At 44.1% G+C, this 23,863-nt stretch overlaps 1 protein-coding gene across 1 annotated transcript; it reads right to left on the bottom strand.

Annotated features, from left to right (window-relative positions):
- Window positions 1-116: 116 nt before the first annotated feature.
- On the bottom strand, window positions 117-11,894 carry LOC309522036 (uncharacterized protein). The gene is made up of 9 exons (XM_082205244.1): window positions 11,519-11,894; window positions 11,371-11,421; window positions 11,223-11,261; window positions 10,132-10,249; window positions 8,745-8,789; window positions 7,470-7,570; window positions 5,649-5,711; window positions 4,152-4,325; window positions 117-711 (listed from the first exon to the last, which is right to left on the bottom strand). Exons 1-9 carry the CDS (start codon window positions 11,573-11,575, stop codon window positions 688-690), a joined length of 672 nt encoding a protein of 223 aa, XP_082061370.1. The 5' UTR covers window positions 11,576-11,894; the 3' UTR covers window positions 117-687.
- Between the last annotated feature and the right edge of the window lie 11,969 nt (window positions 11,895-23,863).

The raw sequence follows: 23,863 nt of genomic DNA, 5'->3' as shown, positions 1-23,863 counted from the left end.
CACATTGCTTTAAACGGACCTACTCTGAATACAAGTAACACTATATATTACACGCTGAGTGTTCTTTTCCATAGAGTTATGGACTCGGAGTGTTGAGAAATAACTGACAATAAACATTGCTTTAAGATACTTTTATTGAAAATATGTACATTCAACCTTTCCATTAAGAGATCTACAACTACAATACAGGTTGTATAAAAATATAAAAAGAAAAACAGTTAAATTTAAGAAGGCAAAAAAAAAAAAAAAATCAGTAGCCAGCAAAAATTAAGACAAATCTTTCATCAAATTTTATGCAGCTTTCAAATAGCATTTAGAGAAAGTTAGTGTTGCAGTCATTTCAGAGGGCCATAATGGAAGAGCTCTTTCTGATCTCCTTAGGGAGGTTGTTACAAAGCCTTGGGGCCATTACAAAGGCTCCTAGCTGTTACCAGATTCTATCTTGCACAGCAAAGGAAAACAATAAGAGGATCTTAATCAGCATAAAAAGATAAGATATACTAATCCCAGTTCTTTAAATGTATTAGAAAGTAATTAAGTGCACAGAATGACAATACAACAAATTGTCATTCTACATCAAATTGAATAAATACTATACTTGGTTATTTCAAACACAGAGTTGCAAAAACAGGCCGTGTAATGTAGGATCTTTCCTTCGCTTACTTGAACATATGCAGTTGCAAACTTTCATGGCTGGACAGCTTTTCTGAGCTGTTGAAATACAGAAAGAGTCATAAATACAGGTTCTGTGCATGAAGACTACTACGATACCAAATTTGAATTTTTTACATAAATAGGGAAAACACTGGAACTTACTTCTGAGTAACCATAGCGGGAACTGGATAGCAAATTGAATAACAACAATGAGCTTACCATATAAAATGCAACTATGAATTATGCATCTAGCATGCAGTGACACCCCCCCCCCAAAAAAAAATAAAACCAACTTCTGGTGCCCTAGTTTAATCCCACCCTCCTCCAATACACTATACCAACATCTATCTCTTACGTTCTGCAACGGCAGTAAGCCATTCACTTGAAGCCAAGGACTTCATTATCCTCACCCTTAGAGAACCTATCTAGCAGTCTGCTCTTGCCTTCTTATTTCACCTGTGAGTTTACTGCATACAGAGACTTGACGGAAGGGGTCGGTGCTAGAGTCTCTTAAGGCAGCCTTCAACTAGGTCCCCATCTACTCCAGCCAGCATGGCTAATTGTCAGGGATGTTGGAAGTTATCATCTAAAATATCACAGTGCACAAGTGACAGCAGTAGGAGTGTATGAATGGAAGCAGTATAGTTGGAGTGGGGAGAATTAAACTAGAGCATTTTACGTACAGGATTTGAGCCATCGGCTTCCATCATCTAGATCAAAGGCAGGGAACTAGATCTGTTATGCTATGTTACTGTTTATTCATATGCTGTGTTTCAGTCAAAAGAATGAAGGTAAGGATCTGATAGGTGAAACAGACCATTATCTTCCCTACTCCTTGCTGGGAAAATTCGACCAGTACGAAGGGCCACTCACCTGTCAAATCCCTGACAACAGATGATGGGATGCTTTGAAGTGCCCATGAGTGCTTGAGACTTCAAAGCACCACACAGGAGCTAGAGGACCTGGTCTGGGGAAAACTGCATTATGGCAAAAGTGGAACCCATGCCAGGCCAGATTAGGTCCATGGAGGTTGCCTATCCCAGACATAAAGTGACAGACTATGTCCCCTCTATGACATCAGATAGCCAGGTTGTTTCTAGAAAAAGTCAATACTGAGGAATTAACCTTTAAAATGTTTACACAAAGGAAAGAAGCTGGAAGTCACCAGCTGAACGGAAAACTAAGAAACAAGGATACTCCCAGATGCAGAGAGAGTGGGGGCACACATACACACAATTTCATCTGCAGCGCTCCTGGCCTTCCTCAAAAAGCACAAATGTGCATACTTCTCCAAAGGATGCACACAAGCAAGATTCTCTTCTAAACTGCTTTCCTGGGATTAATATTGTTTGTATTAATATTATTTATTCCTCAAACAGATAAAATAACAGGGAGCTAGGGGTGCAAAATTCACCCAGTCCTGGCTTTGTTGCAATCCGCACTATTTCTGATCTGCTACAGTTCAGATTCCACCAAAACCTACATTCCTACGCTATCTGCTATAGCTAAAATTTGCACAACTGGTTTCAATGGAAGGTAAACATGCTTTCAGACAAAAAGAACAGAATACTGGTCATATTTGCTCGTGTGACTTCCGTTCCTGACCTCTAACAAACATGCAGATTGTGGGGATTTCTGCTCCCTTTTCTGTTTCCGATGGAATTCTCCAGCATCCGTACAGGAAGCCCATTTGATGCTTTAGCTGGGATTCCTGCATTGCAGGGAGTTGAACTAGATGACGCTTGGTCCCTTCCAACTCTAAGATTCTCTGATTCTATGGCACTTGGCTAAGAGGTTGCACAGACATTCCAGAATCAGCACCCAATGAACTATGGCAACTTTGCTGCTTGGGTGTAACTGGGCAAGAGCAGTTGGCCCATCCCAATGTTTGCACACAGTATCAGTGGGCACAGTTTATGCTGTGGGTGTGGTAAGGAAGACTGATAGCAGTGCAGGATATCAATACAGGATATTTGCATAACTTTGCTCACATGCTCCCTCAGTTTTGGCCCATTTCTCGGCCTCGGTGTCACTGCTGACATCCTTACAGTGTTGTTGCGCTTTTATTTTTATGTTGCCCCCCATGGCCCTAGCCAGGCTTCATGTGGTGGTGGGGGGCAGAACCTCAGTTATTTAAGTATTTTTATTGTTTGGGGGGAAGCTGCCCCTCCCCCAGCTATGCCCATGGTTGCCCTAATGCAGGGGTCTGCAACCTTTAAGACAAAAAGAGCCACTTGGACCCATTTCCGAAGGAAAAAAAAAACCTGGGAGCCGCAAAACCATTGTGACATTTAAAGCATGCGCACCGCTGTCCTCTGACCTGACAGCGGGCGGGAAGGTGACGTCGGGATGGTGCGTGACTAACGCATGCACCGCCCCCATGCGACATCACAGCCAGTACAGCGCCCGCCACAGTGGGGAGTGTCGGGGCGCACAATGCGCCTCCTCCCCTCGCTAGTATCCGCCCCGGAGCCGCGGCAAAGGTGTAAAAGAGCCGCATGCGGCTCCGGAGCCGCGGGTTGCAGATCCCTGCCCTAATGCTATTGCTCCCTCAATCCTCAGCTTTCAAAGACAGGGAGATCTGATGCCACCCCACATCATAAGCTGCCAATTATGGGGAAAGATTTGGAAATAAACTAAGATAAAGGTAAAGACGAGAAGGACGAGATGGTTGGACAGTGTTCTCGAAGCTACCAGCATGAGTTTGACCAAACTGCGGGAGGCAGTGGAAGACAGAAGTGCCTGGCGTGCTCTGGTCCATGGAGTCACGAAGAGTCAGACACAACTAAACGACTAAACAACAACAAAGGTAAAGTTGAGGAACCCTGGACAGTTCCGTCCAGTCAAATTTGACTATGGGGTGCGGCAATCATCTCTGCTTTCGAGCCAGTGTTTGTCCGCAGGCAGCTTTTCCGGGGTCATGTGGCCAGCATGACTAAACCACTTCTGGTGCAACGGGTGGTACCTATTTATCTACTCACACTGGTATGCTTTTTAACTGCTAGGTTAGCAGGAGCTGGGACAGAGCAGCAGGAGCTCAGCCCGCCATGCAAATTCGAACCGCTGACCTTATATCAGCAAACCCAAGAAGCTCAGTGGTATAGACCACAGCGCCGCCCATGTCCCTGTCAGTCAGCACAGGTTAGTGGCTCTAGATATTATGGATGGGAGGGGGAGATCTAACTTATACTTCTGGTCTGTCATTGCTAAGCCCTAAAAGAAGGGTGGCAAAGAATTGCCAACCATTGCAACATATGACGCTACCTTGCACCAAGGCAGACACTTGGTACATCTACAATGGCTAGTAGCAGCTCTTCAAGGTGTGGGTCTTTTCCAGCCCTACCTGGCAATGCTGGGGATTGAACCTGGAACCTTCAGCATGCAAAGCAGATGTTCTGTCACTAAGCCACAACCCCTCCCCATGGCTTCTGCCTTTCTGCTACACTTGCATGTCAAAACAGTGCAAGATCTTGGGAGTGCCTTTATCAGTTTCTCACCCTGAAGCGGAATATTGATCCATCCGTCACATCTGTGTCTCTGTACTTTAGAAACAGTGTCTGACTCGCATGAATATAGTGTGTTGTATCTTCAGGGCACTTAAGCTGTACCACTTCTCCATTTTTTTCTTTATCCATGAAGAAAAGATGACATTTTAGATCATCTGCACTTAGCTATGGAAATACCAAAATATAGATTATTAAAGAAAAGAAAAGGACAAATATTAGCAGGGTACCGTTATATGTTCAACTAAAATGAGTTTTTTAAAAACACAATGTCCTGGGGAATTTTCTCAAGTATCACTTTCAATGGAACTGCAATTCTTTCCTTATACCAAAGTAAGAAGGTTCCTTGTCTCCCTTGCACTTTAGATATGCATTTTGTTGCATGTGCACTCTGGAAAAACATACGCCACTGGCCAATCTGTTGCCTCTGGAATTTTTTTTATGAAAGCGCATACATTTCTCAGCACCACTCCAACTTCCCATACAAATTGGTGATTACTGACCACTCTTTAACCAGTTTCCTAGCTTTTTGTTCACCTAGGGCTTCACTTGAGGGTCTGTACACTTCTAGAGCCTGAGAGTACACAGTTCTGCCATTTTATCCTCACAACAGCCCTGTGAGGTACGTTCGGTTGAAAGACTGACTGGTGCAAGGTCACCTACCAAACTTTATGGCCAAATAGGGATTTGGACCCAAGTCTCCCCGGTCAACTGTTTTATATCTAAGACTTCCACACACACTAAATAGCACTTTAGCCGAATAGTTAATCCTTTCTCATGTTGACAACCCATGAGTCTTCACTCCCAAGCCTCCTGTGCTTCTTCCAAGCAAGACTAAAGCTGCAATCCCAAGCCTGCTTATATCGAAGTAAGCCCCATTGAAGTCAATAGGGCTTACTTCTGAGTAATCATGGGTGCTTTCTACCCTGTACATTTAAAGCACTCTCGTGCCACCTTCTGGCGGTTCCCTCATTGCAAGAAATGAAGTTACAGGGAACCAAGCAGAGGCACCCAACCTGTGGAACACCTTCCTATCAAATGTCAAGGCAATAAACAGTTATCTGACTAGAAAACATCTGAAGACAGCCCGGTATAGGGAAGCTTTTAATGTTAGAGGTTTTATTGTGTTTTTTATATATTTTCCTGGAAGCCGCCCAGAGTGGCTGGGGGAACCCAGTCAGATGGGTGGAATAATAATAATAATAATAATAATAATAATAATAATAATAATAATAATGATGATGATGATGATGATGAAGAAGAAGAAAAGGGACTATGAGGAGCATGAAACAGTATAGCATATAGCAAGCCTGTACCACTTCTGATTATAAAACCGAATGCAGCTTTTGAGCCATGTAAAGTATGTACCTAGTAGGTAGATATTGATAGTGAATTGTGCTCAGTTTGGTGGGTCACAAATTGTACAGACCTGGCATAAAGCATTTCTAAGTGTTCATGTTCTTCAGAAAAAAATATTGGTTGATCTCGTACCTTAGTGATATCAAACCTTTTGCCCTTAGTATGTGGCTTATTCGGCATATCGCATGAAAACACCTGCAAAGAAAATACCTCTTAGTTTCAGAATGCTTTGGGAAAATATGGGATACCAAAATAATGACTAGATTGGACATAGTGTAGAAGAACAAGTAACAAACAAACCAACAGATTTTTAAAATGACGGTCGTTATCAACTACATATTTTGAAAATGTTGTTTGCTATGGATTAGGACACCTCCAAAGGAATCATAATCAAATTTTGTATGATCAGGAGATCAAGGAGCAGGTTTCCATCTATGTTTGGATACAATTCAACACCATTTAGTATCAAGATGCCAGATTTAACCTTTCAAATTTGCACTGGGTTTTTGGCTTCTTAGAATTCTTGAGCAACGACAGGTACTAGGCTGCTAGTTTTACTACATATGGGAATGATAAATTCATATAGCTCTTTATAATCTTTATAATCTTTTTGTACTATAATAATGCTGTTTCATGCACTGCATCATATAGATATAGATAGATTTGTGCTTTGAAAAATATAAATAAATAAATCTGTTAGTCTTAAATTAGTGCCGCAAGACTGTCATTTTTGCTGCAAGATTGTAATGGGATACCTCTTTGGAAATGGCTCCATGTAGTTAGTTCTACTGAGACTTTCAGTGAAAATAGGCCCTCATCATATTACCTTTCCATTTGTTGAAGTGTTGGGGCATCACTCTTTTCTCAAAGGATTTAAGCAATCCACCATCTTACTGGGCACAACTCTAAGGCTTCCTCACTAATTTGGGGGCCCTTAAATTCATGTAAATTGGCCAAACATTAATAATGTCAAAGAAGCCTCATCTGTAACTTGCTGTAGAGATAGAAGATGAATTTTCTGGCATCTTCTTGGAAATAAAGGCAGGTGAGAAATCTATCTGAGCCAGCAATGGAAGTTTTTCATCCAATGTAAATAGCAGGTGCAGGAGGACTGCAACAGGGAGCAAAAGGCTGGTGCCTCTGTACACCTGCGACAAGGTTCAAAGGTGGATTGGCACATCTGCTACTTACTTCTTAAAATCTATTCACACAGTTAACTATTTTTATGAATAGTGCCATATTTAGTTTGGTCCTAAATCAACATCATCTGGATTTTTCAGGTTTGGCCAGTGTCAGTGACCAGAAAAAGGGTGCAGCTGAAATGGCAAAAGTGTGATTGTCAGGAAACTGCCATCAGCTCAGAGGTGAGAGGCCGAAGGGCAGTTGGGTTACAGGGAGCCTCCAAAGATCGTGAGAAGCAGCACTTCCTCCGCGGAGGAGGGAAGCCGCGCCTATAGTGGGGAAGGGATGCAGGGCTCAGAGGATGCAAGAGAGACACCGTGAATGGCCAAAGGGGGGGGAGACAGGTCCCCCTTTACCCACGCCCTCTCTGCGCAGTAGGTTTACATGCAGAGAGGGGAGGCGTCGGATGGGGGTCCAGAGACTACTCTGCTGGGGAAAGTTTAAGGACCGCCCACACTCAGATTCTGCTAGTGACTGAGCAAGACATGGAATCGAGACGTTCTGCACTGTATATGTTTTTGCACCAATAATAAAGCCTTTGAAAAGACCAGTGGGGATCTTGCCTGTTCGCTCTTGAGCAACCACGCTGGTAGGCATAACAGTGATCAATAAAGAATCACACAGCTACCAGTTAAGGCCCATGTTGGGCAAAAGTATTTCAAGTTAAATGCATATTTTAATCAGAATGTGCAGATTACTTTCTACCTTCTGCCTGCATTTCTGTGATGCTCAGTCCCCATCCCATCTCAGACATAAACAGACTTGGGTTACCTTCAGTTGCTTGTGGTCAATGTCTTTGGTCAGCACCAGCAATTTGTTTTGTTCATCGGACACTTGGCTAAAAGTAACTAGAAACCTGCCACGACCTGGGCCTAAAAAAAGAGGGGCATAAGAAGGAATTGCCGTGCAACGTAATAGATATAACAGGATTTATGTATAAATTTATAATAGAATTTAAAATACTGGAGCTAAGGTAATTATCCATTGGAATATTTATATATTCTGTGGTGACACAAGTGAAACAACGTAAGTTCAATGTTCCAAAAATGGTTGGGAGCACAAAGACTGATGCTAAAGCAATGGCAGCAAAGTCCACAGATAATGTGGTGCAGTGGTTAGAGTGTTGGACCAGGGGCTAGGATGCTCGGTGACCTGGGGTCAGTGAATGCTTCTCAGCCTAGCCTACTTCAAGGTGCTATTGTGGGGATTAAATGAGGAGGGGGAGAACCATATATGCCACTGGGAGCTCCTTGAAGAAAAAATTGGGGCATAAGTACAATAAATAAATAAAAATAATATTCAAAAAAGGTAGCTTGGGACTAGGTTCTGGTGTATCACTATGTTTGGGACAAATAAAGGACTTTCCTCCAGATCAAACTGGCAATGACACCGAGAGGGTTGGTTTGTTTTTATTTTGTCCCACCATATATACAGTGTATGGTTAGCTCATTGGTTTTAATTGTCCCAAGCCAATTGTTTTGTTTCCCCAAACTTTCTTTTTTCTTGTTGTATATCTGGTGTCTGTTTCTGGCCTAGATTGCATGGCTTGATCTGCTGCGTTCGATGGATGTCACACAGTGCAAGGGACTTCTCATTTGATAGGCCACAGTACAAGCCTGCCAGACTAATCTTTACAGATTATTTATCCGGAAATGTCTCAGTCTTCAGAGCTGTGAGGCAACCTGCAATATACTTTTATGGCACAATTACTGCTTTGGACATTTAATGTACTGACTAGGAGCATGGATTGGATAATGGATGTTACTCTTAAAGTTAAGATGATACCTCACTTCTCAAGTGTTGCGGCTGCTTGCATCTTGCTCCCTTATTTCACTGCTTAGAAAATGGACATTTTGCTCTTAAGCCTCTATCACACATTCCTGGTATAAGAGGGGTAAATTGGCTTCACTGTAGGGGATAATTAAGGACTCATGTGGGAGGCAGCCCCGCTTTCAAAGAGTCATGGTGTACATTTTTTAATTGACCTTTAATTCAAAAACAGAATTAAACAAAAAAAAACCTGGATCACTGCCACCCAATTCTTACCTTGAACACGGAAGTAATGGACCCAGGTAGTCATCCATCTGATATCTAAATATAATACACATCAAAGTGTTAACCGTCTAACTTGTCATCTATCATTCCACTATAATATAGCAATGAGTGGTAATATTCTCATGTCCCATCCCTCCATTGATACTTAGCAATGAAGTAGTAAACCTCTGGGCTCTACCATTTCAGAAAGCATGTAAAAGTTCCTATGACTAAAAGCCCCTCCTTCTGTATGGTGGTCAGGGAAGTCATGCTTAGTCATAACAAGGAAATGGTGTGGTCCTTATAGATTAACTCAAAGGACAGATCTTTCCTTTTGTATTCTTTCTCTCATAATAACTGCATTTGCTTCCTGTAATAAAATGTTCAGGATGTACTGTCGTCATGATTTGCTTGTTTGTTAAAAGGGTTGCTTTGCTAAACTTGTATCCAGCCTTTACATCAAATGGTCTAATGGTGGCCAGCAAGAAGAATACGACATCATAGCAATAATATATTTAAAAACATAAAAACGAGGCAACTGTTTAGAGAATTGCATTTGCTATTGATATTAACCATAACTAGTTTGACCCTTAGCATTTAATGTTAAGGGTTTGTTTTCAATAGTGTTCTAGGCTTAACCAGAAGAAAGTAGGGAGAGAACTCTCTGGTTTCAGGGGTGGAGAAGGCAAACCCACCCCTTTCGCTCCTGAAAGTTCTTTTGTTTGATATGGGGGGGGGCAGCCACAATGGCACCCCACCGGGATCGTGGTGCCGGGGGCAGTGCGCTCTCCCCGCCCGCCTCTTCCTCCGCCAGTGCCTCCATTAAGAATAGAGGGTGCCTGCCTGTTGTCTATCATTGCTTTCCAAGTGCAAGAGTGAATCTGCCTCTTATTTATGAAATAAAGAAGTGTATAAGCAAATATTGCAAAACAGAAAAAAATATACCAACTTGTCTCATTCTGCATCAATTTTGCGTTGCTGAAATGCTTGATATTTTCAGAGGTTCATGTGCTTTTAAATTATATTCCTCTAGTAGGGGAACTAACATTGAAGCAACAAAAGTGGACTTTGCAAGTGCTTGCACTTTGAGCCTTGTACACAGTGATTGGAGGACCTCACAGTCGTGGCTAAATTTGTGCATATTTACCGTAATACAAACGTCAATTTTGTGTGGATATCAGTCTGAACATTTGGAGGGCTTATATTAACTTAGATGTTAATATTAACTTAGATGTTTAACTTCAGGTGTCTGTACTGATTGTTATAGCATTCAGATTGTGAACTGATGTTGTTATTCGTATTACGCATGTACTATTTTTTATTTTATTGTCTTTCATCCCCTCCCCCTTTTCTGTTCAACTTGCAAATAATAAAAAAAGACTGCATAGAAACAACATACCATTTTTTTGCTGGAGTCTAGAGAGAGAGATTCCATTCACATCAAACTTCACTACTTCATTGCCCTCTGTTAAGAATAAACATTCTTCTCGGCAGAGAAACTTATACTTTGTTGCTGCCTGAGAAAAACAGAAAAAACCTGCCATGAAATATGTACATGTTTTCTGTCATATTACCCAGATAGTAATAGCTGTCTCCTTACAAAGCAGTGTAACCATAAAAGCTAGAGGGACACATTCCACAAACAGAGGCAATGTGAGGGGCTCCTTGAGTCATTTTTATGTGTAGAGACATGTTCCGCATACCACAAATCTGCTGAAGTGTGGGAGATATTTTTTTTTAATGCATAATGCAAGTTGAATGTATGAGCTAGGAGCTGAATTTATAGGAACTTTTCTGCATTATCTAATAAATCTAACTCCTACAATGGTTTGCCTTAGAACGTTATTCCTACAAGTCTTCTTTCAAAACAAAGTGATGTTTTGCTTTATTATCCCCATGTAATGGATGAAGACCCAATCTTCCTATTGGAGGATTGCATTTCCTTCTTAAAAAAAACCAAACAGCTAGTTATGTATGCCAGTGCTGGAAAGGAAGGAATATAGTTTGTAAATAACCAGATCTCTATCTATCTATATGCATAGATGCATATACACAGAGGCATTTGCCTATATCACAAACGGATTTTGCTGCAGGGAGAAAGAAGAGCCCTGTGAGATCTGCTTAAAAAGGATTGCATATACACTCCTGTATTTGATGCTTTGATAATGATAAATAAGGATTGACAGCACTGATGTGTGAATGTCAGTGTTAAACAAATTTTGAATATTCACTGTAACATATGCATATCTTGCTTTATAGTGTAGTGCTACTGTTTTTTTCTGTCAAGATATGCATTTCCTAAGAAGGTATGGCTGCATAATGGTCACTTTAAAAACACTACCAAATGCATGACAGGCAGCTACAAATCTTGCCAAAACAGAAATGTTTTCATTATTACTAAGCTATTTGCGGGATGCTACATGATAACCTAGTAAATATTTAGTGCCATATTTGTGCTGTGCAGAAGTGACAATTCATTCTCATTCTTACCTTCTTTCTATATCTGCAGCTTTCTTCCACTTGCTGTTCCTAAAATAAAGGAAAACAAATAAGTAGTTCAGAAAAAAAAAAACCAGAATCACAAAATTATCAGAAAACTTTGTGGTCCAGAGAAGTGAGAATTTATTCTTGTATTTACGTTACTTATCGTTCTTCGGCATCGTTTCCTCAGTTCCATCCTTGTGCCGGGCTAAAAGAAATCAAGTAACATTTATTTGCATGCATTCGTTGCAAAAGCTTTACAATTTCCGTGCTGTACTAAAGTGAGAATTCATTCTCCTACTTACGCTATCTGTAGGTCTCTGCCTTTGCTTTCTGCTTCTCATCTTGGTGCTGGCTGACATCGTTGTGTGGCTTACTGGAGCAGCACAACGAATTTATTCACTTGAAATGTGACTCAGAAACACCGTGGCTCAGGGCCAGTGGAATTGTGCAAGCAAGGCATGCTGATGCCTGCTGTCTACATAAAATGTCCAGGAAAAAGAATAGCCACAAATAAATTTCCGGAATTCACTTTCCAATAGCCTTTTCTCCCTCTCTGCACCGGCCACATGGTATAGGTGGCCTGCCAGGAGGATGTGGGAACTCTCCGGGAATTGACAAAGGGGCTACCATGGTGCTGAATGATCCTGGAAAAAACATCCCGGGGGGGGGGGAATGCTTACCTGCAGCAGCCAAGAGCAAATCAGCAACTGAGAGTGTTATGTACTGATGTTCTCACCCTGGGCCAGCAGGGGGATACTGTAGATAGTTCAGGTCCACATATGCAAATAAGGGATTGAAAGTGATGTTCAGTGATTGGATAGTTACAGAAAATGGTTACTGTTGCATTCTAGTGGAGCTCTATATAAGCAGGCTGGCTGAACCCTTCAGTTCAGTTCTGCTCTGGCCTGTGAATAAACAGGAGCTGTTTGAAGAATTGCCGTGTCGTCTGATATGTTCACCCACAACCTAACAGAGAGCAAGAGCATCACACCTTCGAATAGCAAACTTGAGAGGTGGGAGTGAGTGCTGACAGAATTGTAGCCAAAGGAGGCACAGTAGAATAGCTGTCAACCTTCCCTTTTTTGGTGGGAAATTCCCTTATTCCAGCGCCGTTTCCCACTGCTATCCCGGATTGTTAGATATCCCGTAGACTGTCCCCAGGAAAGGTGAGGCTGCTGATCCCTTATTTTCGAGGTTGCTGATCCCGTTTTTTCAAATCTGAAAGTTGACAGCTGTGAGTGGAATAGAATAGTGGTACCTCGGGTTACATACGCTTCAGGTTACAGACTCCGCTAACCCAGAAATAGTACCTCGAGTTAAGAACTTTGCTTCAGGGTGAGAACAGAAATCATGCTCCTGCAGCGCGAGGCCCCATTAGCTAAAGTGGTGCTTCAGGTTAAGAACAGTTTCAGGTTAAGAACGGACCTCCAGAACGAATTAAGTACGTAACCAGAGGTACCACTGTAGAATAGAATTTATTATTTATACCCCGCCCATCTGGCTGGGTTTCCCCAGCCACTCTAGGCGGCTTCCAACAGAGTATTAAAATACAGTGGTCGGTTAAACATTAAAAGCTTCCCTAAAGAGGGCTGCCTTCAGATGTCTTCTAAAACTCTGGTAGTTGTTCTTCTCATTGACATCTGGTGGGAGGGCGTTCCACAGGGCGGGTGCCACTACCGAAAAGTGAGAAACAAGAGGGAGGAGGCTGTTAGAGCAGTGTTTCCCAACCTTTTTTGGGCAAAGGCACACTTGTTTCATGAAAAAAATCTCGAGGCACACCACCATTACAGCCCCGTGACATCAGCGCGCAGCGTCACGCCGGGAGGGACATGAATTGCTAGCAAATTACATAATCACCTCCTTGAGGGCTGGCTCATCTTCTCCGAAGGCAGAACCCCATTAATTAACAGCACAGACTCACACCATAGCCAAGAGGAGGGAGGGAAAACCTCAGTCATGCACAGTCATGCACATGTGGGGGCTAAATGAGGACGAAGACCGGGCAGAGAGCAGGGTTCAAATCACCCCACCTGGCCAGGACAATCCCTGGGTGCTCGCCTGACCCACCTTGCAGGGCTGTTGTTGCGAGGATAACACGGGGAGAACCACGCGCGCCCCCGGGAGCTCCTTGGAGGAGAAAGCGGGCGATGAATGCAATGCACGAAATATATGAGAGGCGACCAGGTTTTGCAGGTGAGGGGCCCCCGCCAGCCTCCGCTTCCAACACCCGGCGCAACGACGCCGAAGTTTCCCCCCGGGCTCGGCTCGGGGAGCAGCGCTGCTCCCCCCCGGCTCTCTCTGCCGCCCACTGGGGACCCCCCTCACCTGCCAAGTCCGGAGCGGCGGTGGAAGTTGCATGCATGCATGCAGGGCGCCGCGTTGCCATTGCATTGCACTGCACTCCATGCAACGCCTGCACGCATGCATTGCCTTGCACGCCCGCCAAGGGGTCTCCCCGCGGTCCGATGCGTCCCCTCCGGCACGGATGCAGCATTGCAAAAATAAAAAACCCCGACGCAGCCCTACCTGGGGGGCAGCCTCCGCCTCCGCCGCTCTGCCTCCGCGGGGATCCCCGGGCTCCATCCTGCCACCCGATCTCCGCGGGGGCGCAGGCAGGCTGCACGGGGTCTGCGCGGAAGAGCCCCTGCCCGCCCGGCCACCGCCGCTGCGCTCATTCCATGGCCGGGAGAAGAGCGCTTCAAACAAAACGCCCGGCCCGCCAGGCCACGCTGGGAAACGTAGTTTGCGCACCCCGCGCGGGCGCGGAGCCCAAGGGCGAGGGGACTACGGATCCCGGCAGCCCCCGCGCTGGGGACGGAGGGGGAGAGGCCGGGTGCAGGGATGGAGGGACGGGTGGGCGAGCGAGTGAGTGAGTGGCAGCCGCCAAGCCTTGGCCGAGAGCCAGGAAGAGCGGGAGGGAGGGAGGGAACCCCAGGGGTCATCTAGTGACGGCGCCCCAATCGAAAATTTGACTTTAAAAAAAAATCTTTCAAATTTTTTAATTTTTCCCGCGGCACACCAGGCAACATCTCGTGGCACACTAGTGTGCCGCGGAACAGTGGTTGGGAAACACTGTGTTAGAGAAGCCCTTAGATTTGCAGAATCTGTTAGAGAAGCCCTTAGATTTGCAGAATTTGCAAATTTTAGAGAAGCCCTTAGATTTGCAGAATTCCAAACAATCTTTTTATTTTTAAAGAGCCTAAGGGGGCATTCTCCCCATTCCCCCCCCCAAAAAAAAGAAATGCACACAGTTTAATGAAGACTGAGCATGCTCAGCAACTAAGGAAGATTGATTGGCAGTTGCAAATTAAAATAAAATGCCTCCAACTACTGAATTCAGAGAAGTAGGCTCCTGCAATATTATTGAAGGGGGAATACTTGTAGCAAGTACAGTAGCCTCATCCACTACCCCACCAGCTTCCAAACAATGCCCATTCAATACGTCTAGAGAGTCAACACCATAGCTGTCAACTTTCAGATTTGAAAATAAGGGAACAGCAGCCTCATCTGTCCCGGGGACAGTCTACTGGATATCTTAACAATCTGGGAAGCTGCGGCAAACAGCACTGGAATAAGGGAATTTCCCGCAAAAAAGGGAAGGTTGACAGCTATGGTCAACACCCACTCTTAGTACTATAATAATAACATTATTATAATTTATAATTTCTACCTCACCGATCTGGCTGGGTTTCCCCAGCCACTCTGGGTGGCTCCCAACAGAATATGAAAAACACCATAAAACATCAAACATTAAAGACTTTCCTAAACATGGTTACCTTCAGATGTCTTCTAAAAGTCAGGTGGTTGTTTATTTCCTTGACATCTGATGGGAGGGTGTTCCACAGGGTGGGCGCCACTGCCGAAAAGGCCCTCTGCCTGGTTCCCTGTAACTTCACTTCTCGCGGTGAGGGAACCGCCAGAAGGCCCTCGGCGCTGGATCTCAGTGTCTGGACTGAACAATGTGGGTAGAGATGCTCCTTCAGGTATATTGGGCCGAGGCCATTTAGGTAAGGTTACCAGATCTTTACCAATGAATCAGGGGACACTTTTCAACTTCCTACTAAATACATGGATTTTGTCAGGGGACTGATTTGTAAATCTGGGGACTGTCCCCGGGAAACGGGGACGTCTGGTAACCTTATGTTTAAGGCTTTAAAGGTCAGCACCAATACTTTGAATTGTGCTTGGAAACTAGCTTGCTAAGAGGCCCAAAGTAGGGATCTGGGGTGAAATACTGTAGGCTATTCAAAATCGGACTGAATTTGTGTGTATCTTTTCCCCAAAACATTAAATTTGCTACCTCCCCCACAGAGAAATGACTTGGGAAACACCCACTGAGAGGGGAGAGGTGAAGGAGGGGTATATTTTGTTTTTCACACACAGGTCCAGCTTTCAATCACCGTGACTTATCTTCCCAAGGTCACTTAACTCACAATGATTTAGGAGAGAATCATTGATGTAAATAAACAGTAGGCTATTGTTCTTCATGTGGGTCATCATTCTCTGAATTTTGGCTGGGAAGTTGGGCAGAAGTGGCAAAACTAGAATGTTGCGGTTGCTGCCTCCTTTCCCATTATTTTTCCTAAGGAACAAATCATAGCTCTTTCCCTCCCCCCCCCCTTAATTGGGGATGTAGTAGTTCCTGGAAGAGGGGGTGTTCCGAGAAAAAACTAACTTTAGCATTAAAAAGAAGAAGAATGTAAAACCACCTAGCAAAATAGGGCTTGGACCTATTCACCAGATCCTTGGCAGGTTTTTAACCCAGGGGCACCTCTCTCGTTTCTCCAGTTTTGAAATTGATTGCCTATAAAACTCTAGGGACAAGTTTTCTGTTTTCCCACCCTAAAACAGCAAAGCCTACTCTTGTGGGAGAAATGCAGCACTTACCTTTCTGAAATTTGTCAGGCTTCGTCCCCTCAAAAGGGGTAACCAAGCCTTCAATTTGCTTTCAATTCTGGCAGACAATAAACCCTATTTTTATTGAAAGAACAGAAACCACCTGGATGGATCTGCCTGAAATTTGATGTGTTTAACTCACTCTCTAGGGGCTCTTTTATGCTCAAATCTTATGCATTTGTGTGAAACAGAAAAATATTTTGTAGTCATTTTCAGATTTCCCACGATAGTCAATGGGGTGACGCAAGATTTGGATATGAATAATGATTTGATCTGGAATGAAATGGGGTGCTTCCAAACACTACAGATACCAGGTGAACCTTGTGGTTTCTTTGCAGCCCTAGTAAATGATTCATTTTTGGCAGCAATTGTATCTGGAATCCAGAGTCTCTTTCACTACACAGGCAGCTGAACAGCATAGACAGGACTTGGCTGAACATTTACACGTCCTTGCCTGCAAATCTAAGGAAGTGACCTGATCTGCTTCAGGATATTGGGCAAACAAATGGGAAATATTTATTTGTGAATTGACACATGCTATGCGCATCACGTTACACTGGTCATGGGTCATATGCCTGGTGAATGTAGGCAAGTTTTAACTAAATATTACTTTATTTAATTTAGCCTCTCCCAGATGCAACAATGGAGCTCAGAATATAAAGCTGAAGAGCTATGAATAACATAAATACAAGGATGAATTCTCATGTACCACAACATTTTCTGATAATTTTCTGGGGTGGTTTTCCCCTCTGAACTATTTACCATACTTTTCCGTGTATAAGACGAGGGTTGTTGTTTTTTTACTGTAAAAGAATGTTTAAAAACGGGGCTTGTCTTATACACGGATAATGCATTGGGAGGGACGGGTGATTGGTTGCAGCCCTGAGCAGGAGCTTGTCAGTGGCGATTTGGTGGTTGATTGGTGCCTGCTGCAAGGGCTGCTTTGGATTGGCTGCTGCTGCGTTAATTGGGTGGGTGATTGGTTGCTGCGGAAAGGGCTGCCATGGATTGGCTGCCGCTGCGGCAAATGGGCTTGCAATTGTGGGCTGCTGTTGAATTTTAAGCAATGCTAGCAATTTCAAGCATTTTCAGTCTGGTTAGTGATTTTCGGAATTCTCCCTCCCCCTAAAAAAGCTCAACATCCCAGGGAAATTCTCTCCCAAAAAAGCTCAACAGCTCTGAGCCATCTCCCCCCATTTTCTTAAATTTGAGTTCCCCAAAATAGGGGTCATCCTATACAGGGGGCGGCGGGGCGTGTTAAAACGGAAAAATACGGTACTTGTTTTACTTCATTTTAGGAACAGCAAGTGGAAGAAAGCAGATATGCAAATAAAATAAGAATGGGAATAAATTCTCAAATTCTGCACAGCACAAATGTGGAACTAAAAATTTACAAGGTTATTATGTAGCATTCTATACATAATTTAGTAAGAATGAAAACATTTCTGTTTGGGCAAAAAGAATTGTAGCTGTTTGTCATGCATTTGGTAGTGTTTTTAAAGTGACCATTACGCAATACTGAATTTAAAAATGTGGGAACAACACAGCCATACCTTATCCGATAATATTTATATCTAAACAGAAACAACAGCAACACTACTGTTATGTACTGATGTTCTCACCCTGGGCCAGCAGGGGGATACTGTAGATAGTTTAGGTCCACATATGTAAATAAGGGATCGAAAGTGACGTTCAGTGATTGGATAGTTACAGAAAATGGTTACTGTTGCATTCTAGTGGAGCTCTATATAAGCAGGCTGGCTGAACCCTTCAGTTCAGTTCTGTCCTGGCCTGTGAATAAACAAGAGCTGTTTGAAGAAACGCTGTGTCGTCTGATATGTTCACCCACAACTTAACAATTACCCTATAAAGCAAGATATGTGTATGTTACAGTGAATGTTCAAAATCTGTTTAACAATGACATTCATACATCATTGGTGGCAATCCTTAGTTTTCAAAGCAATCAAATACAGAAGTGCTTATGCAGTCTTTTCTAAACACACTTCAAGGGGCTCTCCTTTCTCCCTGCAGCATTTTGTGATATACATGTATACATCTATGTACATCTGCATGTGTGTGTATACATGTGTATGTACCATATTGGCCTGAATTTAAGCCACACTTTTTTTCCAAATTCTGACCGTGAAAAGTTAAAGTGCGGCTTAAATTCGCAACCTTACAAAAATTGGCTTTTACGATATTGCTGTTGAAGCAGACATATGGGGAAACGGAATGGGTGTGAGTGCCTGCGGAATTTTAAGGGAGCAGCTTATATTCGGGTATTGCCTCTTATCCCCCCCCTTGAATTTTAAAGGTGTGGCTTATATTCGGGCCAATACGGTATTTGCCTTCCTCTCCAGCACCTGCGCATACTAGCAAAGAAGCAAATGCAGACCTCCAAAACAAATATAGCCCTGCACCTCAGTGTCTCCATCCATTATATCAACAAAAACAAAACGAGCAGCATTATAAGAAAATTAACTGTTAAGAAAAAGTTGGAAGAGGTGGGAAATCAGTATAGAGTACTAATCTGTGTCTGCGGTTTTCAGGAGGAGGTGAAAAATGAAGTTCTTACAGACTTTATAGTAAAATGGTTCCCTGGCACCCTCTCTATGCTGCAGCTCACAACGGATGATCTTGAACGAGGCATTGTGCTGTGGGAAGCAAACAGCAGGAAGGAGTTCCCCCACAGGATTTGGCAAAGGTCCGTATAGTAAAAGCTATGGTTTTCCCAGTAGTGATGTATGGAAGTGAAAGCTGGACCATAAAGAAGGCTGATCGCCGAAGAATTGATGCTTTTGAATTATGGTGCTGGAGGAGACTCTTGAGAGTCCTGTGGACTGCAAGAAGATCAAACCTCTCCATTCTTAGGGAAATCAGCCCTGAGTGCTCACTGGAAGGACAGATCATGAAGCTGAGGCTCCAATACTTTGGCCACCTCATGAGAAGAGACGACTCCCTGGAAAAGACCCTGATGTTGGGAAAGATGGAGGGCAGAAGGAGAAGGGGACGACAGAGGACGAGATGGTTGGATAGTGTTCTCGAAGCTACCAGCATGAGTTTGACCAAACTGTGGGAGGCAGTGGAAGACAGGAGTGCCTGGCGTGCTTTGGTCCATGGGGTCACGAAGAGTCGGACACGACTAAATGACTAAACAACAACAAGTTGAGCAAAATATATTGCATGAAAAGCAGCTACTTGTGGTGCTGTAAGACCTGTTTATTGGAACACAAACAAAAATAAGAGACTTCTAGCCCTATACTTTGGGAGGCAAGAATTATATATTGACTTTGGGACCAATTGTCATGCAAGGCATGACACAACTGATAGAGGTGGTCACCCGAGATGTGGTAGATCTTTTGATGGCATTAAATTACTCAAACTTCCACCAGAAGTAGCTCAACCTGGGATGGCTGAAGGCGGTGAGGAAGGGGCTAGAGACTTATCAGATAATGGCTGGGACTATATCTTCCCCAATCTACTTTCTTGGAAGAGACGCATGAACAGCCATGGAAGCCAACCACTTACACCTGGATATTTTCTCTGACCCAAATCATCCAAGTTTCATTGAGAGAATGTTTACATTCCAGAGACATTCCAGACTGTTGGAAGTCTCATGGAAGACAATAGTAGGGAGCACACGAAAGAAAAAATAATTGCTTTGGCAATAACATCATCTTCCCTGAGATTATTCTTCCAAGAAACATGAGTGAATTTGTTTTCCAAGTTCTGTTAAATTCTTTACATGTGCCTCTCATTAAAGGGTCACAGTTCAAGTCAATGTGCTTAGTTAACTTCCTCAGAATGTGAATTCCTAAGAATTTTACTGCCTGGGGCATATTTTGATATTAGATATTTGTGCTGTGGTGCTCTGCATGTCAGGGCCAATGTTAGAAAACTTAGACTCTGATCTGTGATAATGAATTGTAAAACCCTAGTATTGTAAAACCCTAGCTTTGTTATTGACGTGACTTCAAGTAGGTGTGAGATAGCGTAAGGGCTACATTATCAGAAATGAGGGTCAGTACAAAACAGACACACACAAATCTTCATAAGAATATCCTCTGAGGTCTTCTGTTTCTCTCAGCATTTGCAGTAATGGTTCCAATGAGAGAACAAAGGCAGCTGACAGTCGACATGCCTGCCTTGACTGCTGTAAGGCTATGGTTCTGGGACTGTTGGAAAACATGCCCCCTCGGGAGAGGCTGGCAACTCTCCCAGGCTCCCAGGGCTTGTTTACCACTGATCTGCCCTGGCTGCAATGCCCGCAGTCCAGGAGATCTAGATAGGTGACATTTCCCAGTGTGGAAAATGCACACCCCCTTCCCTCTTATTTTAAACTTTTTCCCTTTAAAGGTAAAATATAGGCCTTGGGGGAATTCCCACCTAAAAATGGTTCTGTTTCCTCTTAATAGGGGCACTAAATCTCCGTAGTTGGACCTGAGATCCAAGAGATGTTTAGGGATGTCCCTAAATACCGTATTTTTCACTCTAAAGGACACACTTTTCCCCCTTCAAAAATGAAGGGGAAATGTGTGTGCGTCCTATGGAGCGAAGAAGCCATAGCCCCGTGACCCTCTCCCGGCTGGAGAGGTGGCGCGCGGCTATGGCAGGAGCCTCTTTAGCCGCACACCACTTCTCCAGCCAGGAGAGGGTCGCGGGGGGCTTCTTTAGCTAAACAAGCCCCCCCGAGACCCTCTCCCGGCTGGAGAGGTGACACGCGACTACGACAGGAGCCTCTATAGCTGCGTGTCACCTCTCCAGCCAGGAGAGCGCGCACACGGCTAAACAAGCCCCCCGGGACCCTCTCCCGGCTGGAAAGGTGACGCGTGACTATGGCAGGAGCCTCTTTAGCCGCGCACCACCTCTCCAGCCGGGAGAGCGCGCACGGCTAAAGCAGCCCCCCGCGACCCTCTCCCAGCTGGAGAGGTGACGCGCGACTACAGCAGGAGCCTCTATAGCTGCGTGTCACCTCTCCAGCCGGGAGAGCGCGCGGGGGGCTATGGCAGGAGCTTCTCCGCTGCGCGCCTTTCCCCGCTCCCCGACCTGCTCTTTGGGGCTGGTGGTGGGCTTCCCCCTTCCAGCCCCAAAGAGCAGGTCGAAAGGAACCTGAAGCCTGGAGAGCGAGAGGGGTCGGTGGCCACCGACCCCTTTCGCTCTCCAGGCTTCCAAGGTAGCCGCCTGAAGGCGACTGAACGCACCTTAAACGGCACCTTGTTTTAGAGGGGGAAAACAAGAGGGAGGAAATTCTCCCCCTCTCTGCGCAGCGCCTCCTGCCGCTTCGCTGAAGGGGTGCTGGGCAGAGAGGGGAGAATTTTTTTTTCTTGTTCCCCCCCCTCTAAAACAAGGTGTGTCCTATTGTCCGGTGCGTCCTATAGAGCGAAAAATACGGTGTCTCCACTCTTGATTCACTTATTTCCAAGGTCTTCTGGAAATGCAGACTTAATATTCTGTCTCTCTCCTCTCTTGATCGGAGGGTAATCAAACAGTCTCTCACCCTGTTCTTTCTCCCCCCTCTTCCAAGTCTAAAAGCACTTACTATCTTAAAATCTAACTTGTCTGAGTCTAAGTTCCAAAAGTCTGCAAATTCCTGCGTAAGAAAGTCAATCAGGCTATCTTTCTCAAGTTCAGGTACAGCCCTGATCTGCAGCAGTGTAGATCGATTCTGTGTTTAATCTTGTATTTTATTCGGATGTTTTATGCCTGTTTCCTTGTCCTCATTTGCCCATCTGGAGGAAGTCTGATCTAAAGCATTCAATATGGCAAGTATATCGTTGGGCAGTCCACTGACTGCTGGCATGCTTCAACAAGGTTGACAAGATAAGGAATGAAAGTGAACCAGAGATGAGTGAAATGGAAAGTGGAATCAAAGAGGACACAGAGTCTTTGGAGAAGAGTATAGATAAAGAATTGGCAGAACAGGAGGCTGAAAATTGGGACACAACAGGGCCAAGAACAGGGTCTTGAGAATCTCCACGAAAGTCTTCCCTCCAGGTTGATGCAGAGCTTTTAACAAGCACACACCGAGTGTGGCTGTTCAAACAGCTGTGGATACACTTAAAAGAATATACTGTTATTTACTTGGGGGGACCCTCCCTAACCCTAGAAATTAATAAATGGCAGGATTTTGATTAATTGGGTTATGGATGAAATACAAGCTGCAGAACTGTGCCAGACAAGGAATCCCTGGGCTGGCTTATGCAAACCAGTCTGGCTGGCCTAGTGAAGAGCAAATCTGTACACATGACAAAAGGGGCTGATGGACCATCTGAGGAATCCTTTGGCCTGGGGAAGACAGATGTTGCCAAGGCGAGGGTGGGTGTGTTTGAGGTGACAGGAAAAGAGAGTTTTTAGCAAGGTGTTCTGGGAAGAAGATGGAAGAAAGACAGACTGGGATCCATCTTGGTCAGGTTGGCTGAAGGCTGGCTGGGAGAGATGACTTGGACTCCTTGGCTGCATTGCTGTGAGGGACCAGTCCCTCTTGAAATGACCATGCAGGGAGCATGTAGACTGAAGGTGTAAACAGGCGAATAAACCATATTTCTTAAAGCTACTACAGTCTCCAACGTGTCTCAGTTCTCCAAAGGAACACAGGCCCTGGAACCCCATGGACTCTTGCTACCAATTGGCAGAGAGTGGGAGGAAACACTCAATTTTTGTAACAATAATTTACTTTCTGATGAATAAGGAAAGCATGGGAGACTTTATCAAATGCTTTGCTGAAATCAACATGCACAATGTCCATAGCATACTCACGCTCTACCAAACTAGCATTTTTTTAACAGGAGGGAAGGTTGCTCTTGCAACGCTCTCTCACAAAAGACCAGGGCCCTGCGAGATTTGACATCAAGATGGAGCTGTTCCTCCAGGCCAGCCTTTCTCAACCTGTGGGTCCCCAGATGTTGTTGAACTACAACTCCCATCACCCCTAGCTAGCAAGGCCAGAGCTCAGGGATGATGGGAGTTGTAGTCCAACAACATCAGGGGACCCACAGGTTGAGAACCACTGCTCCAGGCCTTTGGCCAGGGTTCAGTCTGACTCATTTTCTTTTTGTTTAAGAACAAGCATGAAGGAGGTTTCCCAGTCCACTCACAGGTCCTTATATCATCAGTGGAAACAGTTGGTCCTGGAGAGAATTAGCTGCTTTCAGTTTAACCTGAGGACTGCCATTTGTTTAGTTTAATTTTAATTTATTTGAATTAATTCTGGGATGCATTTTAATTGATTGCTTGTTTTTATGTATATTGCGTTATTAATATGATGTTAGCCGCTCTGAGCCCAGCTCCAGCAGGGGAGGGGAGGATACAAATAAAATTTTATTATTATTATTACTTATTCCTGATAAACCCTAAGGAGGTTAACCTGGCACCTTCATTACACACCTTTAGGCACCAGGCATAAACGTTCCTCTTTAACCAGGCCTTTGGCTGATTGACATCCAGTGCCCTTTTAAAATGTGTGTAGGGCGGTTATTGGGTTGTTTTTATTTTTTATTATGTATTTTGTGTTTTTATATTGTAACCACCTTGAAACCAGCAGGCATAGTGGCGGTATACAAATTTTAAAAATAAAATGAATAAACTCATGCTGGCTCACACTACTCAATGCATCATTTTCTAAATGCTCACAAGCATTTAGAAGCCATGTTTAATAACCTTTTCTATAATTTTGCCCAATACTGAGGTCAGGCAGGCTGATTTATGGTTCGTCGGAATCTTTGGGTTTTGGCTATATGCAAGACAGCAGTCAG

The sequence above is a fragment of the Podarcis vaucheri genome (assembly GCF_965113315.1).
Source record: "Podarcis vaucheri genome assembly, chromosome: 17".
Lineage (NCBI taxonomy): Eukaryota > Metazoa > Chordata > Lepidosauria > Squamata > Lacertidae > Podarcis > Podarcis vaucheri.
The sequence above is the reverse complement of the archived record's forward strand: the minus strand, read 5'-3'. Positions and strand labels throughout refer to the sequence as shown.